General features: G+C 38.2%; 1 protein-coding gene across 1 annotated transcript; it reads left to right on the forward strand.

Annotated features, from left to right (window-relative positions):
* Window positions 1-505: 505 nt before the first annotated feature.
* MRPL38 (mitochondrial ribosomal protein L38) lies at window positions 506-11,835 on the forward strand. The gene is made up of 9 exons (XM_083353915.1): window positions 506-592; window positions 1,962-2,141; window positions 2,705-2,839; window positions 2,934-3,142; window positions 5,051-5,123; window positions 7,129-7,174; window positions 9,083-9,241; window positions 9,945-10,081; window positions 11,426-11,835. Exons 1-9 carry the CDS (start codon window positions 526-528, stop codon window positions 11,560-11,562), a joined length of 1,143 nt encoding a protein of 380 aa, XP_083210041.1. The 5' UTR covers window positions 506-525; the 3' UTR covers window positions 11,563-11,835.
* Window positions 11,836-14,700: the final 2,865 nt, after the last annotated feature.

Here is a 14,700-nt window from a genome sequence, read left to right on the forward strand (position 1 = left end):
GTCTACAATTTAATCAGAATGAAAGAGGACCGTGGATATTTAACTGCCTTGTTTAGCGCCACCGAGGGCGTCAGTTTGACTTGTTCATTACATTATAATTATAAAAGTTATACTCTTATCGTGGTCCTTACCTCTCCAACAAAGTAACAAAGTTGTCATATAAAAATTATAAAAGAATAAAACTAATTATTACAGGGGGTTTTCTGTATGTGTTTATACATTTGTTCATTTTGCTCGACTGGCAATCTTCATTTTAATCAAGTGATCATGTACATTTACTGTATTATAGTCTCAGTGAAAAGTCAGCTAATTTTAAAGAAATTAAACACGACTTATTATACTATACGCTTTTATGAATCGAGAAATGAAGCGAGCGCTGAGAAGAATTCTTGAAAGAATTAAAATATTTTTTAAAAGCCTTTGCGGGCACTCGAAGAAACAACTTCACCATGACGTCATTCCTATGCGCCGAAAGTGCGCTGATGGACCCTTTCCAAGAGAGGGAACCTGAGAACTTGCACAAAAATGGCGGCGCCCGTTCTAAACGCCGCCCTGCGCAGATTCCGGAGGAGCAGAGGGTTTAGTACTACTGGTGGGTGACGCTAGAACGGAAGGGGAAATTGAGATATTTTTTCGGTGATCTTTCAGCGCCTGGTGGAACTGGCTTCCCCACGTTCATTTTGCATTTTAGAAGTCCACGTTTGACCATTCCTCCTGTTAAGTTTGGTTTCGTTATATTCCAGTGCATCCCTGTGTCTGGAATATTGCTATCACCTTTATGGGTGTTTTGTTGAAAGACCCCAGGAATGGTGGTTTCTTCATTTAGAATTTATAAAGGATGGATTTAAGTTTTTCTGCAAGTATAGTATGCATCTTAACTTGTAAAGTTCTGCTAAGTTTTCGTTCTCTGGGCTGCAGATAACCGGACAATCATACAATAATAGACTATCGAGACTGAAAATATTTTGGTAGATGGGGTTAAACTGTGCACCAGCGGTGCACATCTCTGCTGTTCATTTGTTGATCATTTTTCATGTTTCTGTGCAAGAAATTTGCTTTCGAAGGTGGATCCTTAAAACTGTAGCATTTTTTAAAATGCAGTCAGTTTAATAAAGGCTAGAGAGGTGTTGGATACATGAGGGCCAAGGCATTTCTTCAAAATCACAAGAACATTGCTCTCAACTTGTATAAAGAGATTGGTTATGCATGTATCACTTTTTCATTCTGTAAAATGTTTATGAACAATACCCACAAAGGACTGATCCCAGTTTGAAGGGAACACTAGTTATTTGTGCTCATTTATGGTATTAATAATTGTGCATTTGTTTTGCATTCAGTATTTGGAAGCTAACATAAAACAGGTTATTAACATTGGCCAGTAGTATTGGTGCCCTTTTATGTGTGTAAGCATTGTATTGATTTTGATTGCAGCTAAAATACTTCGTTTTGAGTAGTTAAAATTACTTATTCTGTGATCACTCATTGTGTAAATTTCCAATAAACTAAATGTAGATACAGATATAAATGTATCTAATCTTCATTTTAGAAGAAGAGTGCAGTTGCTAACTGTTCTGTTTTTAAAAGTCATCTTGGAAATAGCTTTTATACTTTTGCAAATGGAGAGATAGAAAAACTGATGGTATGTTTTGGTGCTATATTCTATTTATTTCATACAATTCACAGATAAATGTAGAAATGAGTGTCATGATCCAGTGTTTGATTCTTTCACTTTTTTTCATACTGTGTTTAGGTCTAACAATTTAAACATGTAAATTAAATGTAAATTTTAATTTAATTATCTGGTTTTGCAGTCTTTTCTTCATTTTGCTCCTGTTTCCATTCTGGGATGGTTACATTTGAATAGGAGAAGCCCAAATAAAGATCTAGCCTACTGTGTTTTGATCCAACAAGATAATTTGTTACACAAATACAATTTATTTTGTTTTGTGTTTTTGTTTTAGCTGTCCTCTGCAAACTGGGTGTACCTCTGGGACCAATGCCTAATGAAGATATTGATGTTAGTAACTTGGAAGCACTGGAAAAGTATCGTGTTTTCACTCGTTATTTCAAGGTAGCAGAAAAAGAGAATAAAAAAACTCCTTGGTGGCGAACATATAAGAAACACATCACTCCAGAGGAAGGTATTAACCACGGAGGAGCACAAAAGCCTAGCCCAGTTTTTTTTCCCCCTCCAGTAGCTTTGATTAAATAGTTTAACATTTTTCCCAAGGGCATAATGCATTTTGTATACTTATAAATTTTATTGACCATGATAAAACATATTTTTGAATAAACATAATGAATTGGATGGTAACATTCAATTCTATTAAGAAAGTGATCAGGAAAGTATAAACAAAATAAAGTTGATGATTTGGCTTTTGTAATTATATCTTAAAAGTAAAACAGAACAATTGTTTCAGTTCAAAGAGCAAAGCATCTTTACTGGAAAAATGCACCAATTTGTTCCCTCTTTAACTTGTAATGAATTCTGCTACTATTAAGAGTTCTGTAAATCAGAGATTCCAAGTCTACAACAGCCACTTTCTACATAAGATAGAAAATAGTTATTTTCACTTTTAAGGTATGCTATTTAAACAAGTTTGATTCTGCCCAATTTTTCAAATAGTTGTGGATTGTCCATCAGTAAACTGTATAGAAAACTGCAAGATTTATTTTCCATAATCTCTTTTCTTTTAAATCTTAGATGAAGAGGCAAAGATCGACATTGGTCTGCCCAGTCTTGCATTATCACGGAAAAATATATATAAAGAGAGAAAGGCTTTTAGGAAGCAAAATTTAACTAATCCAGAACTGGAAAAGGCATCCTGGCTCAAAACATGTATGTTAGTAACCGTTCTCCCAACATTTATTTCCTTTGCATTCACAAGAGTTTATCCACTTTGTTTACCTAACTATTTTGTTTCTGCTTGCAGTGCAGATTCCTCTAGATGATGTCAGAGCTGAATGGGAAAGAACCAGTGGCCCATATCACAAGCAACGATTAGCAGAACACTATGGACTGTACCGGGACTTGTTTGATAATGCCCTGTTTGTTCCTAGAGTGCTTCTAAAAGTGGAATATAACCAGGATGAGGATTATGTTATGCCAGTTTATTATGGAAATGTGGTTACTCCCACAGAGGTATTATACCAAAAGTAGGAGCTTTGAGATAAAGTACATGCTTTTTTGGTTTTGGTTTATCTGCTGCTCATGTATTAGGTATAAGACACTAAAGTAATTTTCCTGGAACGTTTCACAAAATTGTGTCATTACTGTAAACATGTGAATAGTTATATGTTCTCTATGTATTAATATAGTGCTCTGCCAGCAGAATACCCACCTTGCAGGGCTACAGCTGTTAGGGTTAACCTGAATGAAATCAGATTCACTATAAGTTAATTCTACAATATAACATCTAGTAAATAGGAATAATTATAATCAAAGATACCTCTAGTGCTCTCTTTGTCAGATTAACTACAGGTAATCCTTACTTAGACAGCACACTAAAAAGCAGAGACATCACCCTGTCAACAAAAGTGCGTATAGTCAAGGCTATGGTCTTCCCAGTTGCAATGTATGGCAGTGAAAGCTGGACCATAAGAAAGGCTGAGCGCCAAAGAATTGAAGCCTTTGAACTATGGTGCTGGAAAAGACTCCTGTGAGTCCCTTGGACTGCAAGGCAATCAAACCGGTCAGTCCTAGAGGAGATCAACCCTGACTGCTCTTTAGAAGGCCAGATCCTGAAGCTAAAACTCAAATACTTTGGCCACCTAATGAGAAGGAAGGACTCACTGGACAAGAGCCTAATGCTGGGAAAGATTGAGGGCAATAGAAGAAGGGGACGACAGAGAATGAGGTGGCTGGATGGAGTCACTGAAGCAGTAGGCGTGAGCTTAAATGGACTCCAGAAGATGGTAGAGGACAGGAAAGCCTGGAGGAACATTGTCCATAGGGTCGCGATGGGTGGGACGACTTCGCAACTAACAACAACAACAAATCCTTACTTAATGACCACTTGTTCAGCAACTGTTCAAAGTTACAACAATGCTGAGAAAGGGGACTTATAACTGATCCTAGAGGATGTGGCTGCCACAATTACATAATCACAATTTGGGCACTTGGCAACCATCATTGATTTACAATAGTCACTATGTCCTGCAGGCATGTGTTCACCTGGAGCAGTTTTCAACTAAAATGCTGAAAATCAGCAATGAATTATTTTGTGCAGGAAAAAAAGTATCAGTTGCACCAGAAAAGCATGAGTAAGGCAGAAACTACCATCATCTATTAAATGTCTGGGACCATAAGATGCTCTTAACCTATCACATAATCATGGCAAAAGATGCTTCAACTACTGACCCTCAACCTTACTTGTAAATTTTGCATGGGCTAGACTAATCTTACAGAATTAGATAGCTTTTTGCAATACTATAGGTGTTTGGGTGAGATTTATGTTACCAGTTAACAGCAGTATGATCTTTTTTATTGTCCACAGTGTCCCCCAAATTCATGCAGTAAGGAAATTTGTCTTTGGACCAGTTATTTTCTCCTATTTGTAACCTAAAATGGAAGAAAAGGAGTGTGTAAATCATCAGGATTGTTATTGTATACATCCTGGGTTGAAAATAATCAAATTCCCCAAACAACTTGAAATATACTTTCTATCCACTTGCGTGATATAATGGGGACGTCACTACATTTCCTTGTGCAATTCATGGCTCCCAAAATTTGTCCCCACTCCCTATTTTTTTCACTATCGCATCTTCCTTTTAACTCCCAAGGTTCCTTGAGAATGTTAGTTTTGATTGTCCATGCTGCAGTCATCAAGAAATGACATAAATGTCCGTTGACTGATGTGAAAGTTGTGAACAGCCAGGAGAGCAAGTATAATTTAAGAACACAAATTATTGTTATTTCAACTACGAAACCACTCAACTCCTCAGCGACTCTGGATAGCTTACAATTAAAGTTGTAATTCTTTATTCAGGACTATGGTGGGGAGTGGGAGAATAAGCTATTTAATACTCATTTTCATATTTTCCTGTTTAGGCTTTTAATCCTCCTGAAATCTCATTTGAAGCAGATGAAGGAACACTTTGGACTTTGTTGCTCACCAATCTAGGTAAGTGCCATTATGATAGGAATACTTTCTTAGTATGATAGGATTTCATAACAGTTGGAAAAGATTTTCCATTGCATATTTTGAACTTCTGAATAAAATCCAGTTGCTGCAGCAGAAGCAGACACTTTAAGTGAAAACGTCTGTAGAGAAAAAAATCAGAAATCTTGTAAGTAAGAAAAACTTCCTAGATCGGGGTTCCTCAAAGTGGCTAATATTGACCCACAGAGTCAATGGGACTATTCAGAGAGTTGATAAATGGCTGGGGATCAATAGCAGATTAAATGGTCAAAGATCAATTGGGGGTCAATCTTTTGAGGTTTCTGTAGAGTTCCATTCCAGTCTCTAGTCCTGAATTTGAGGTGCAGCAAGACAATGTTACCCAGGGTTGAATGGTAAGTTGCTGGCGAGAGCAACCATGAGTTGTCTCTTCTACTATGGTTCATTGCATAGTCAGCTAGATGTTTAGACTGGATTTGGTATGCAAATGGTGGCGAATATCTGTAGCTCAGGTGTAGAATGAAGGTGAAGGTTCATTCTCCGAACTTGTGGGTTGGTTTCTGAATGTTTCATTACAGGCTAGGTAACATCTTCAGTGGAGTTTAGGGGATGTTGGTGTCAGTGTTCTGTTTATAAGGGCTTCAGGTGTGGGTGTGTCAAGTGAGGGTCTTGGGATAGGTCAGGTATGAGTCATCAGTGAGAGGCTTGTGATAGGGAGGTTACTTCAGGTCAGGGTCATTGGAAGGTGAATTGCTGACGGGAAGGGGAGGCTGGTTGAGGATTGGTTGAGGGTTGGTACCGTCTCTGGTTGGCTATGTGGTTGATTTGGATTCTGAGGAGTTTGTAGGCTGGTTGTAGGTTGATGTATCTGTTGTTGGAATTGCTTGTGGAGTGCCAGTACATTGACAGAACACTGACACTGACATCCCCTAAACTCTGCTGAAGATGTTACCTAGCTTGGTAACAAAACGTTTGGAAACCAACCCACAAGCTTGGATTTGGTATTTTTATCCACCTATCGAGACCTTCGCAAGGACCTGGGATAGGCAGATGTTGTTTGATGGTGTTAAATGTGTCTATTATTATTGTTTGTAGTATTAAAGTACCTATTAATTTATTTTTATATAATGTTTGGGAGTCGATGAACAATTTTGAAAATGTATGAAGGGTTGTTGAGGTGAAGCGTTTGGGGATCCCTGGCCTAGATCTTTGTTCAATTTAATTTAGATAATTCTTGCTTTTGTAAGGTAGACTGGGCATTTAAAAGGAAGATTTTGCAAGTTCTAGATGGCTTTTTTTGTCCCTAGCCTTTATTTAAGGCTTGTAGATGTTGTGAGCAACATAAAAGAAGGCTGCAATTTTTTTCCCAAAGCTGATAAAAGTTCCACTACTATCCAAACTCAATTGCTGCTTTGCCTGTCCAGGTCCATTGTAGGCTTTTGCTGAAATATTGCCTGCCAGATCTGGCAACCCCAATGAGTTATAGATTAAAATAAAAATGTTCACAGTAAATAGCTATATTCATTTAATTAATTAATCTATATGTCACCCATCCCACTATCTTAGTGATTCTGGGAAGTTTATAATCTAGTCTAACCTCAACCCCATTTTCTAGTCATTTTTGGCATCAGAATATGAGGACTCCTCATTAAAGAGATCAAGCAATAGTTAGAAAAGTTTTGCTATTTTTAAATATTTTATTATAATTTAATTGTAGTTTTGAAATTGGTAAGTGACTTAAGGATTAAAATGTGGCACAGATGTATCAGAACTGGAGGAGGGTTATTTTGTCAAATGTTCTTTATATAATATTGTGCAACTTTTATCACTAAGTTTTTTTAAAAAAAGCCATTGTAAAACTTTGCTATAGTAGCATGAAAAATGGAACTGTTGTAATAAAAAAGAAAAAAAAACCCTGAATATGCTACAGCCAAAACAGTACAATAAAGACAAACTTTGTAAGATGAGTTGTATATTCACTGGGTTTTTGTATACCTTGTTTGTACAGATGGACACCTGTTTGATGGCAATTTGGAGTATGTCCATTGGCTGGTGTGAGTATTAGCACTGTACAGAATACAGAATAACAGAGTTGAAAGGGACCTTGGAGGTCTTCTATTCCAACCCCCTGCACTGTGGGTATCATTTTCATATTCAAAGGAAATCTGGAACAAAACCTCAAAATTTAGCTACCAATATAATATCACGCTAATTTTCCTGATCCACCCATAATGATAGAATCATAGAATGTATGGATTAGATGGGATCTTAGTCTAGCCCAGGGGTAGGCAACCTTGGCCCTTTTATGACTCGTGGACTTCAACTCCCAGAAGTCATAAAAGAGCCAAGGGTGCCTACCCCTGGGCTAGCCTATTCTACTGCTCAGTGTACAGTCTACTACTGTTATGGCAACCCCAATAGATGGCCTTCAAGCCAACAGACTCCACTGTCTTCTGTTGATGGAACAGCTTATGCTATTAGAAATGTGCCCTTGATGACCATCTGAAATGTACTCCTTTTTCATTTAAAATTATTCTTTCTTGCCCTGGAACATGTTTGACCACCTCTGCTCTGTGTTCTATAAGGCAAGTACTTGGAGCCATTAGTTTTTAAATAAATGTCTTATGATCTCAATGGTCCAAAGCTAAGAAAAGAGTGGATATTGGTTCTTTGGCTGTTTCTACTTTTGACAAGCCAGTATATTTGCCAAATGTGATAATAACTGGACCATTCTAACCAGCCAAGGAAGATACAACTGAAATCCCCTATTGTCTCTTTCATCTATTTAATTTCTATCCAATATTCTACTTAGTATAAGGCAATTATAAATTATTTACTACAATACCAAAGTAACACCTAATTCAATAATGCCACAAGATTATATATGAGTGATTTATTTTCCCTCAAGGCAAAAGGGGGACAAGAATATATGGAACTAGAAAACTAAAAAGATGGTGTGTATTGCAAACGTATTAGAAGGAACGAAGCCCAGTGCCTTCCAAATTCTTAAACTCAGCCTTCCCCAGACAGGATACTTTCTGAATCTGAGGCTTTCAAATCTCAGAATTCTTTGCCCAGTGTGGCCACAGCAAAGAATTTAGGGCCATGGTGGCAAACCTATGGCACGCGTGCCAGAGGTGGCACACAGAGCCCTTTCTGTGGGCACATGCACCATTGCCCCAGTCCTAGGCCTTCAGCTGGGTTTTATAAAATCTTTTCGCCTTAGGCTTCTGCCGCCATGAGCAAAAAAAAAAAAAGATTCAATCAATCAATTTCAACTTCTCACAGGAAAAAAAAAAGATCTCGCAAAGTTGGAATTGATTGATTGAACTTTTTAATCCCAACCAGTCTGCCATTACCACCGCAGCCATGCCCACCCAATGGGCCACGCCCACCCAATGGGCCACGCCCACCCGGCACCCGATGATACATAATTGGGTTTTGGGTTGTAGTTTGGGCACTCGGTCTCTAAAAGGTTCGCCATCACTGATCTAGGGAATTTAAAGCCATACATCTTAAAAGTTGGTGGAAAGCTGTCTGACCTTCAGTAAACTTTATAGTTTTGAATTGTCTAATCAGGAATTCTTGTGAATTTGACAGAACCCTGAGGATTGCACTGATTTCTGAGACATGTCCTGTAATGTAATACTGGTTAGATCAGAGATGAGATCCTTGGAATCCAACAGCAGTCTACCTGGTAAACTTAAAAGACCTTGAGGGATGTGCTCAGGGTTTCCCCAGGGCTGTACACTGCCCAGATAAATCGCTAGCAGCTTTTGCCAACTAGCAAGCCAGTTTTGCAAGGGAGCTTGCTAACCTTTATTACTACCCTCATTGGAATAGCTCCAACTTCCCCAAGATAAACACTAGTTCTATCCTTTGGTGGCTGTTGAACGAATTCCTTGTTTGTTCAGGGGAATAATGTCAGGCAAACATGTTTGGATCCTGTTTTCTATCAACAGGGGAAACATTCCAGGCAACCAAATAGAGGCAGGGCAAGAAATCTGCCATTATTTCCCTGCATTTCCAGCCAGAGGAACGGGATACCATCGCTACGTCTTCCTTCTATTCCAACAGAACCAGCCAATTGATTTTACTGAAGATGTGCGGCCAACACCATGGTAACTCTTCATATTTTCCATATAATGATGAAAGAAGATTGCACTGGGATATTACCTCTTATCTCGGGTGATGGCAGATTTATGAAGGAAAACTGAACAGTTGAAGATATTTTTAATATTAAAAATAAACAGTTAATATTTCAGCAGGCAAACCAAAAAAACTTGAAAACAAGCACAACTAGCTAAATGGCTTTAAATGTTGAAACCTTTTTATTGGACAGTAGTCTGTACATACAACTTGTTGGGCTGCTGCTTTGGGTAGAAATCAGCATATGGCCTATAGTATTAAGTAACTCTGGGGTCTTGCAGTGAGATGCCCACAGATAGAGTGGGGTAGAGGTGTTGGGTGTCCACTAAGCTCTATTTTTTCAAATGGCTGCACAATGAATGTACAATGGAAGGCAGAGGGAACACAGTCAAAATATATCTGCTTATGGGAGGCTGATGAATAGGAGAACTGGATACAATTCTCTCATTCCAGAAACCTCATGTTCAATATTTAAACCAGTTTTAAATTGTTTTTTTTTTTCACTTTCACTCACATTAAATTATAATTACTAGGGGGAAAACATAGTACTCAACACATAGCACATCTATATTGTCATTTTAAGAGTTCAGAAATTGATGTTTGAACAGGGGGATAGTAATAGATGAAGAGATTACAAAAGGCAAACCCACTGCATTTGCATTTCCGTCTCTTCAGTCACAGCCTCAAGATGAGAACCTTCAAAACATTTGACTTCTACAAGAAGCATCAGAGTGATATGACACCAGCAGGACTGGTGTTTTTCCAATGCGAGTGGGATACTTCTGTCACAAACGTCTTTTATGAGCTTCTTAGTAAGTAATGGACCACATGTAAAATATCTACAATTTTGCATTTTTTTAGGGTTGAAATGAAATATTGGGACAGGCTTAAACTTTGTTATCCCAAAAAAACAAAACAAAACCCATTATATGAGGTGGGGGTGGAATGTAAGCTGTAGTTTAAACCCAAAATTGATAGAAACCGGAACCTTCCTCTTCAAAAATTCCTTGATAAGTCATTTTTATAGAGCCTGTTTCTTGTAATTGTCACTGACATAGTATGGATTTTTCCACCTGGGTTAAGTCATACTTCTTTCTATTGTTAGGTTTCATCTTTAAATCTCTTTCCTCTGGTTTATGTTCAGTTGTCTGTTTTATCTGCTCGCTCTCTATTTTTATTTTCTGAGAGTTTTTTTGTTGTAAAGTTAAATTGGAGATGTATTCATTTATATTTTCAAAGTTATTTTTAATTTCCTCGTGGTTTGAGATCATTGTTCTTTGAATTAGTTGCAACATAGCATACATCTCCTTCTGGAGAGTATTTGTTTTTTTCTTGGTATATTCTTTCTGCAAATCTCTGGTTTCCCATGATAGCCAAAAATTAGGGTTTTCCTTTCTCTGCAAACAGCTTTAGAGTCACAGTTCAGTAGATATTTATAATCCAGAAAGGTCAATTTTTTTCTAAAGGCTATAATTCTTGCTTTGTAGGTAACCCAAAATGTTTTTTTATCACAGCTGTTCTCTGTTACTAAAGCATTGAAGGTCACAAAGACAAGTTATCTTTTCCTGGGCTTTGCCAGTTCCTGTATTGGAGCAACCACTATTGTATATTTTCATCCACCACTAGATGTCAGCACCAATTCGTTTTTCAGTTTTCAAAAAAACACAGTTGTCTTCTGTTTTCATGATTTAAAAAGAAAATCTTAACAAATTCCACCAATTTCAAACTTATCCAGATTTAGGTCTTATATTCATTTCATTTCAGTATATTTCTGTCCCCCATAAAAAGTTTTAATTCACCGCTTCCTCCTGTAGGAGAGTAGGGCAAAGATCCCCCTCCTTCTCACTTTCGGAGGCTTTTTGATTCTTAGGTTGTTTTTTCCCCCAGGAAATCAATTATCAAGTAGAAGAGAGAAAATTAACCACAATCTGGACATAGATTTATAATTATTGAATTCACTTGTTTTCACTTCACTAGGAAGGGAAGGAAGCATATGCTTTTTCGGGCCACAGTGAAAATACTGCAAATCATGACAGATAAAAGATAGAAAAATGATGAACCGTTAATTGGTCAACCTTGATATAAGAATCTAAAAATCAGAACTTGTTTTGTTTGTAATTTTTGAGAAGTGCTAACGTTCTCTTTTCTTTTTAAAGACATGAAGGAACCAGTGTTTGACTTTGTTCGGCCACCCAAATATCATCCCCCCCAGAAGAAATATCCACACCGTCAACCTCTGAGGTACCTGGACAGGTACAGGGACAGTGATGAACCCACCTACGGCATTTACTGAAGAAACAGGCTTCTTTCCATAGGAGACCTGAACAGAATAATTTGTGTGTCTGGTCCAAAAAACAGAAGTCCATAAAATATAATTGAAAGTGACCCAGCTTACCTTATTCTTATCACCTATTTGGAAGAAAACCCAGTTTCCATCTCTCTTGTGTATGTGTGTCACAGACTTTGTTATTATTATTTTTCCAGTATTTGATCAAATATTTTCATTTGAATAAAATCAGGCAATACATTACACGTTACAAAGTGTTCGATTGCCACAGAACCTGGACTATGCATTCTCTTTCATATTAAAAAAGAAAAGCATGATTTCAAAATATTTGAAACCAGTTTCATGGGAAGAAGCACATGGAATTCACTTGCAGACTAAGGTTGCTGGGATTGTCTTGCATAGATGCAGGCAGCACAAATCCTCTATTTCCAGTGTGCTTGCATTGAAGCCTCCAACTAAGAGTGTTGTCCTCTGAGCCAGTCTTGACTACTGATGACTAAACAAGTCCCTGCAGTTTTCTTGACAAGATTTTCAGAATTGGTTTATCACTGCCTTTTCCCCAATATTAAGCGTGACCTAACTGACTTTGGGCCTACGACAGGATGAAAAAACAGTCTTCGGGTTTCTAGCCAAATGCCTTAACCACCATACCAGACTGTCCCTCAGGTCCTAACTATGATTACAATTGATAATTTTTCAGGCAATCTTCAAGGGTGGCGAGTTACGTTTTTTGATTGTTTTTATATTGGGTTTTTATTCCTTGTAACCACCTGGAGTCACTGAGTGAGTTGGGCAGCCATATAGAGCCATTAAAAATAACTACTAACATGTTTCTGAATGTAAATGCTATTGGAAACTTACTTGAAATCATACCCTTAGAATTTAATTAAGGATGAGACATATCGCAGGAACAGCTTTACACAGCAATTCTAAGAAAATATATGGCAATATTTGGAGGAAAATGTATTCCATTATTTACTTTTAACTTAAATTTGTAAAATGTTACACTTACGTATTTATACTTTTTAAAAAGTCCTTAATGATTTTGTTACTCTCCTAGCAGTTAACAAATAAATAAGATGACTTGGAATGCGCTTAAAAGCTCCAGCCTTATCCATCTGTACATCCATAACACCATTCCAGTCCCCCATAAAAATAAAAGATTTATAATCCAACTGGGTAAGCTTTGTATAAAGTAAACTAAAAAAGTCAGCCTGTTGTTGTTGTTGATTAGGGGCATACAGTCCAACTAGAAGCGTCTTTTTGCCTTCTAGCAACAAGTCTATCAGTACGTATCTTCCATGCTTATCTGCTTCAATTAAATCCGCTGTTATGGCACTTTTAATATAAACAACCACTCCATTTTTCTTATTCATTGCAGAGGCAACAAAATGCGTACCCAGTCTTGAGTTCAATAAAAACTTTTGGTCCATAGCCCTAATATGCGTTTCTTGCAAACATATAACATCTATCTTAAATTGTTTTAAATATTGAAAAACCTTCTTTCTCTTCTGTGGTGAATTTAGTCCATTAACGTTCCAAGTCAAAAATTTAGTTGCCATGCATATCCTCCCAAAGCTCTTGAAGCACTGCTTTAATAGGACTATCTTCTTTAGGCCGTGCTCCTCCCACTGCTTTGCTATGAGTACGTTGTGAAGATTCTGAAGACTTTTGCTGGTCTTGTTCTTTTATTTTCTTTGCTCTTTTTAAAGCAGCACGCGTTACCCTTTGCTCTCTAGGATCATCCAAAGAGGTTGTAGCTTGATCTCCTCCAGCACCATTTTCCTCAGTTTCATCCTCTTGATGTTCTCCTTCTCCTCCTTCTCCAGATCCCTTTGCAGCTTCCAGAAGTGTTAATGGGGTTGCTTTTAAAACAGTATTGTAGAAATCACGCGCTTGCTTCACAGTAATCAACCGGTACCTTTTGCCTTCATACATCACCATCAGCCCGTCTGGAATCTCCCATCTGAACCTTATGTCTCGCTGCTTGAGCTCTTGCACAAGAAATGTAAAGTCCTTCCTTCTCCTCAAAATCTTTGGAGGGATCTCTTTTAAAACCAAGACTTCTTGATCAGCAATCACAACTTTAGCATCATAGGCAGCTTGTATAACTTCATCTCTGATTTCTCTTTTTGTGAAGTAAACCACCACATCTCTAGGCAACTTTCTCTGTCTGGCAATCCATGAGTTTACACGGAACACTTTATCCATAGCTGCGCTTATTTCAGATGCTGGCTGATTCAATACCACTTCAAAAGCCTCAGAAACCAGCTGCTTTAAATCTTCCTTAATGTTCTCTTTTAAACCTCTGATTCTAACAGCAAACTGCATCTGGTAATATTGGGCAAGGCTTAACTCCCTTTCCATTTTGTCTCTTAAATTTTCATTCTCCCGTACTTTAACTTCTAATATTTCATTCTTTTGAGTCAAATCATGCAATTTTTCATCTAAATCTTCCACACATTCCGCCACTTTATGCACTGAGGACAAAATGTCTACCTTCATCACGCTGAGCTTCTGTTCCATCCTCTCTTCCATTCTCTCCTCCAGTTTCTCCAATTTCTCCTCCATCTGTGCAAATTTATCAGCCATTGATTGATTAATTGACTCCAAAAGTACCTGGGCATGTTTATCCAAAGCATCTCGTAAGTCCTTCGGTGTCAGTACATCAGGAGGGTGCAACGCCTGTAATGATGATTGTTGCACCGGAGAAGATCCACCACTCCGAAGAGTTTTAGGGGGAGGTTTAGCCGCCATCTTTTACTTTTCAATTATGACGCACTTTCACTTAAAGTTTAAAAAGTCCATCAAGCTCGAGAGTATAATAAAATAATCCTCTTCACCTTTTCCTCTTGTACCGCTCTGCCTGCTCCTTTAATCCATAGTCCTTTCTTCAGGCAGGGGTGGTCGCAGACGCCTGGCTCTGCTCCAAGAAGTCCGGAGCAGAGACGCCAGCCAGCTGGGAGCAACCCAGGCTTCGGGGGAGTTCAATCCTTCAGCCGCCCAAGCTCCAAGCTCAGGCAGCCCCGGAGAACTCTACCCCTACCTGGGGCCTCACCCCCTCCTCTTCTCCCGAGGAGGGGGCTTCAAATTCGCCCGAACAGCTGATCGGCGCTGTTTCGGGCGAAAAAACAACAGCTGAGC

Source organism: Vipera ursinii (assembly GCF_947247035.1).
Source record: "Vipera ursinii genome assembly, chromosome: 2".
Lineage (NCBI taxonomy): Eukaryota > Metazoa > Chordata > Lepidosauria > Squamata > Viperidae > Vipera > Vipera ursinii.

Coding starts and splice junctions, on each gene's coding strand:
- MRPL38 (XM_083353915.1), top strand. CDS start 526: ATGGCGGCGCCCGTTCTAAACGCCGCCCTGCGCAGATTCCGGAGGAGC. Junction 593..1,961: donor CAGAGGGTTTAGTACTACTG/GTGGGTGACGCT, acceptor TTTTTGTTTTAG/CTGTCCTCTGCAAACTGGGT. Junction 3,143..5,050: donor ATGTGGTTACTCCCACAGAG/GTATTATACCAA, acceptor TTTCCTGTTTAG/GCTTTTAATCCTCCTGAAAT.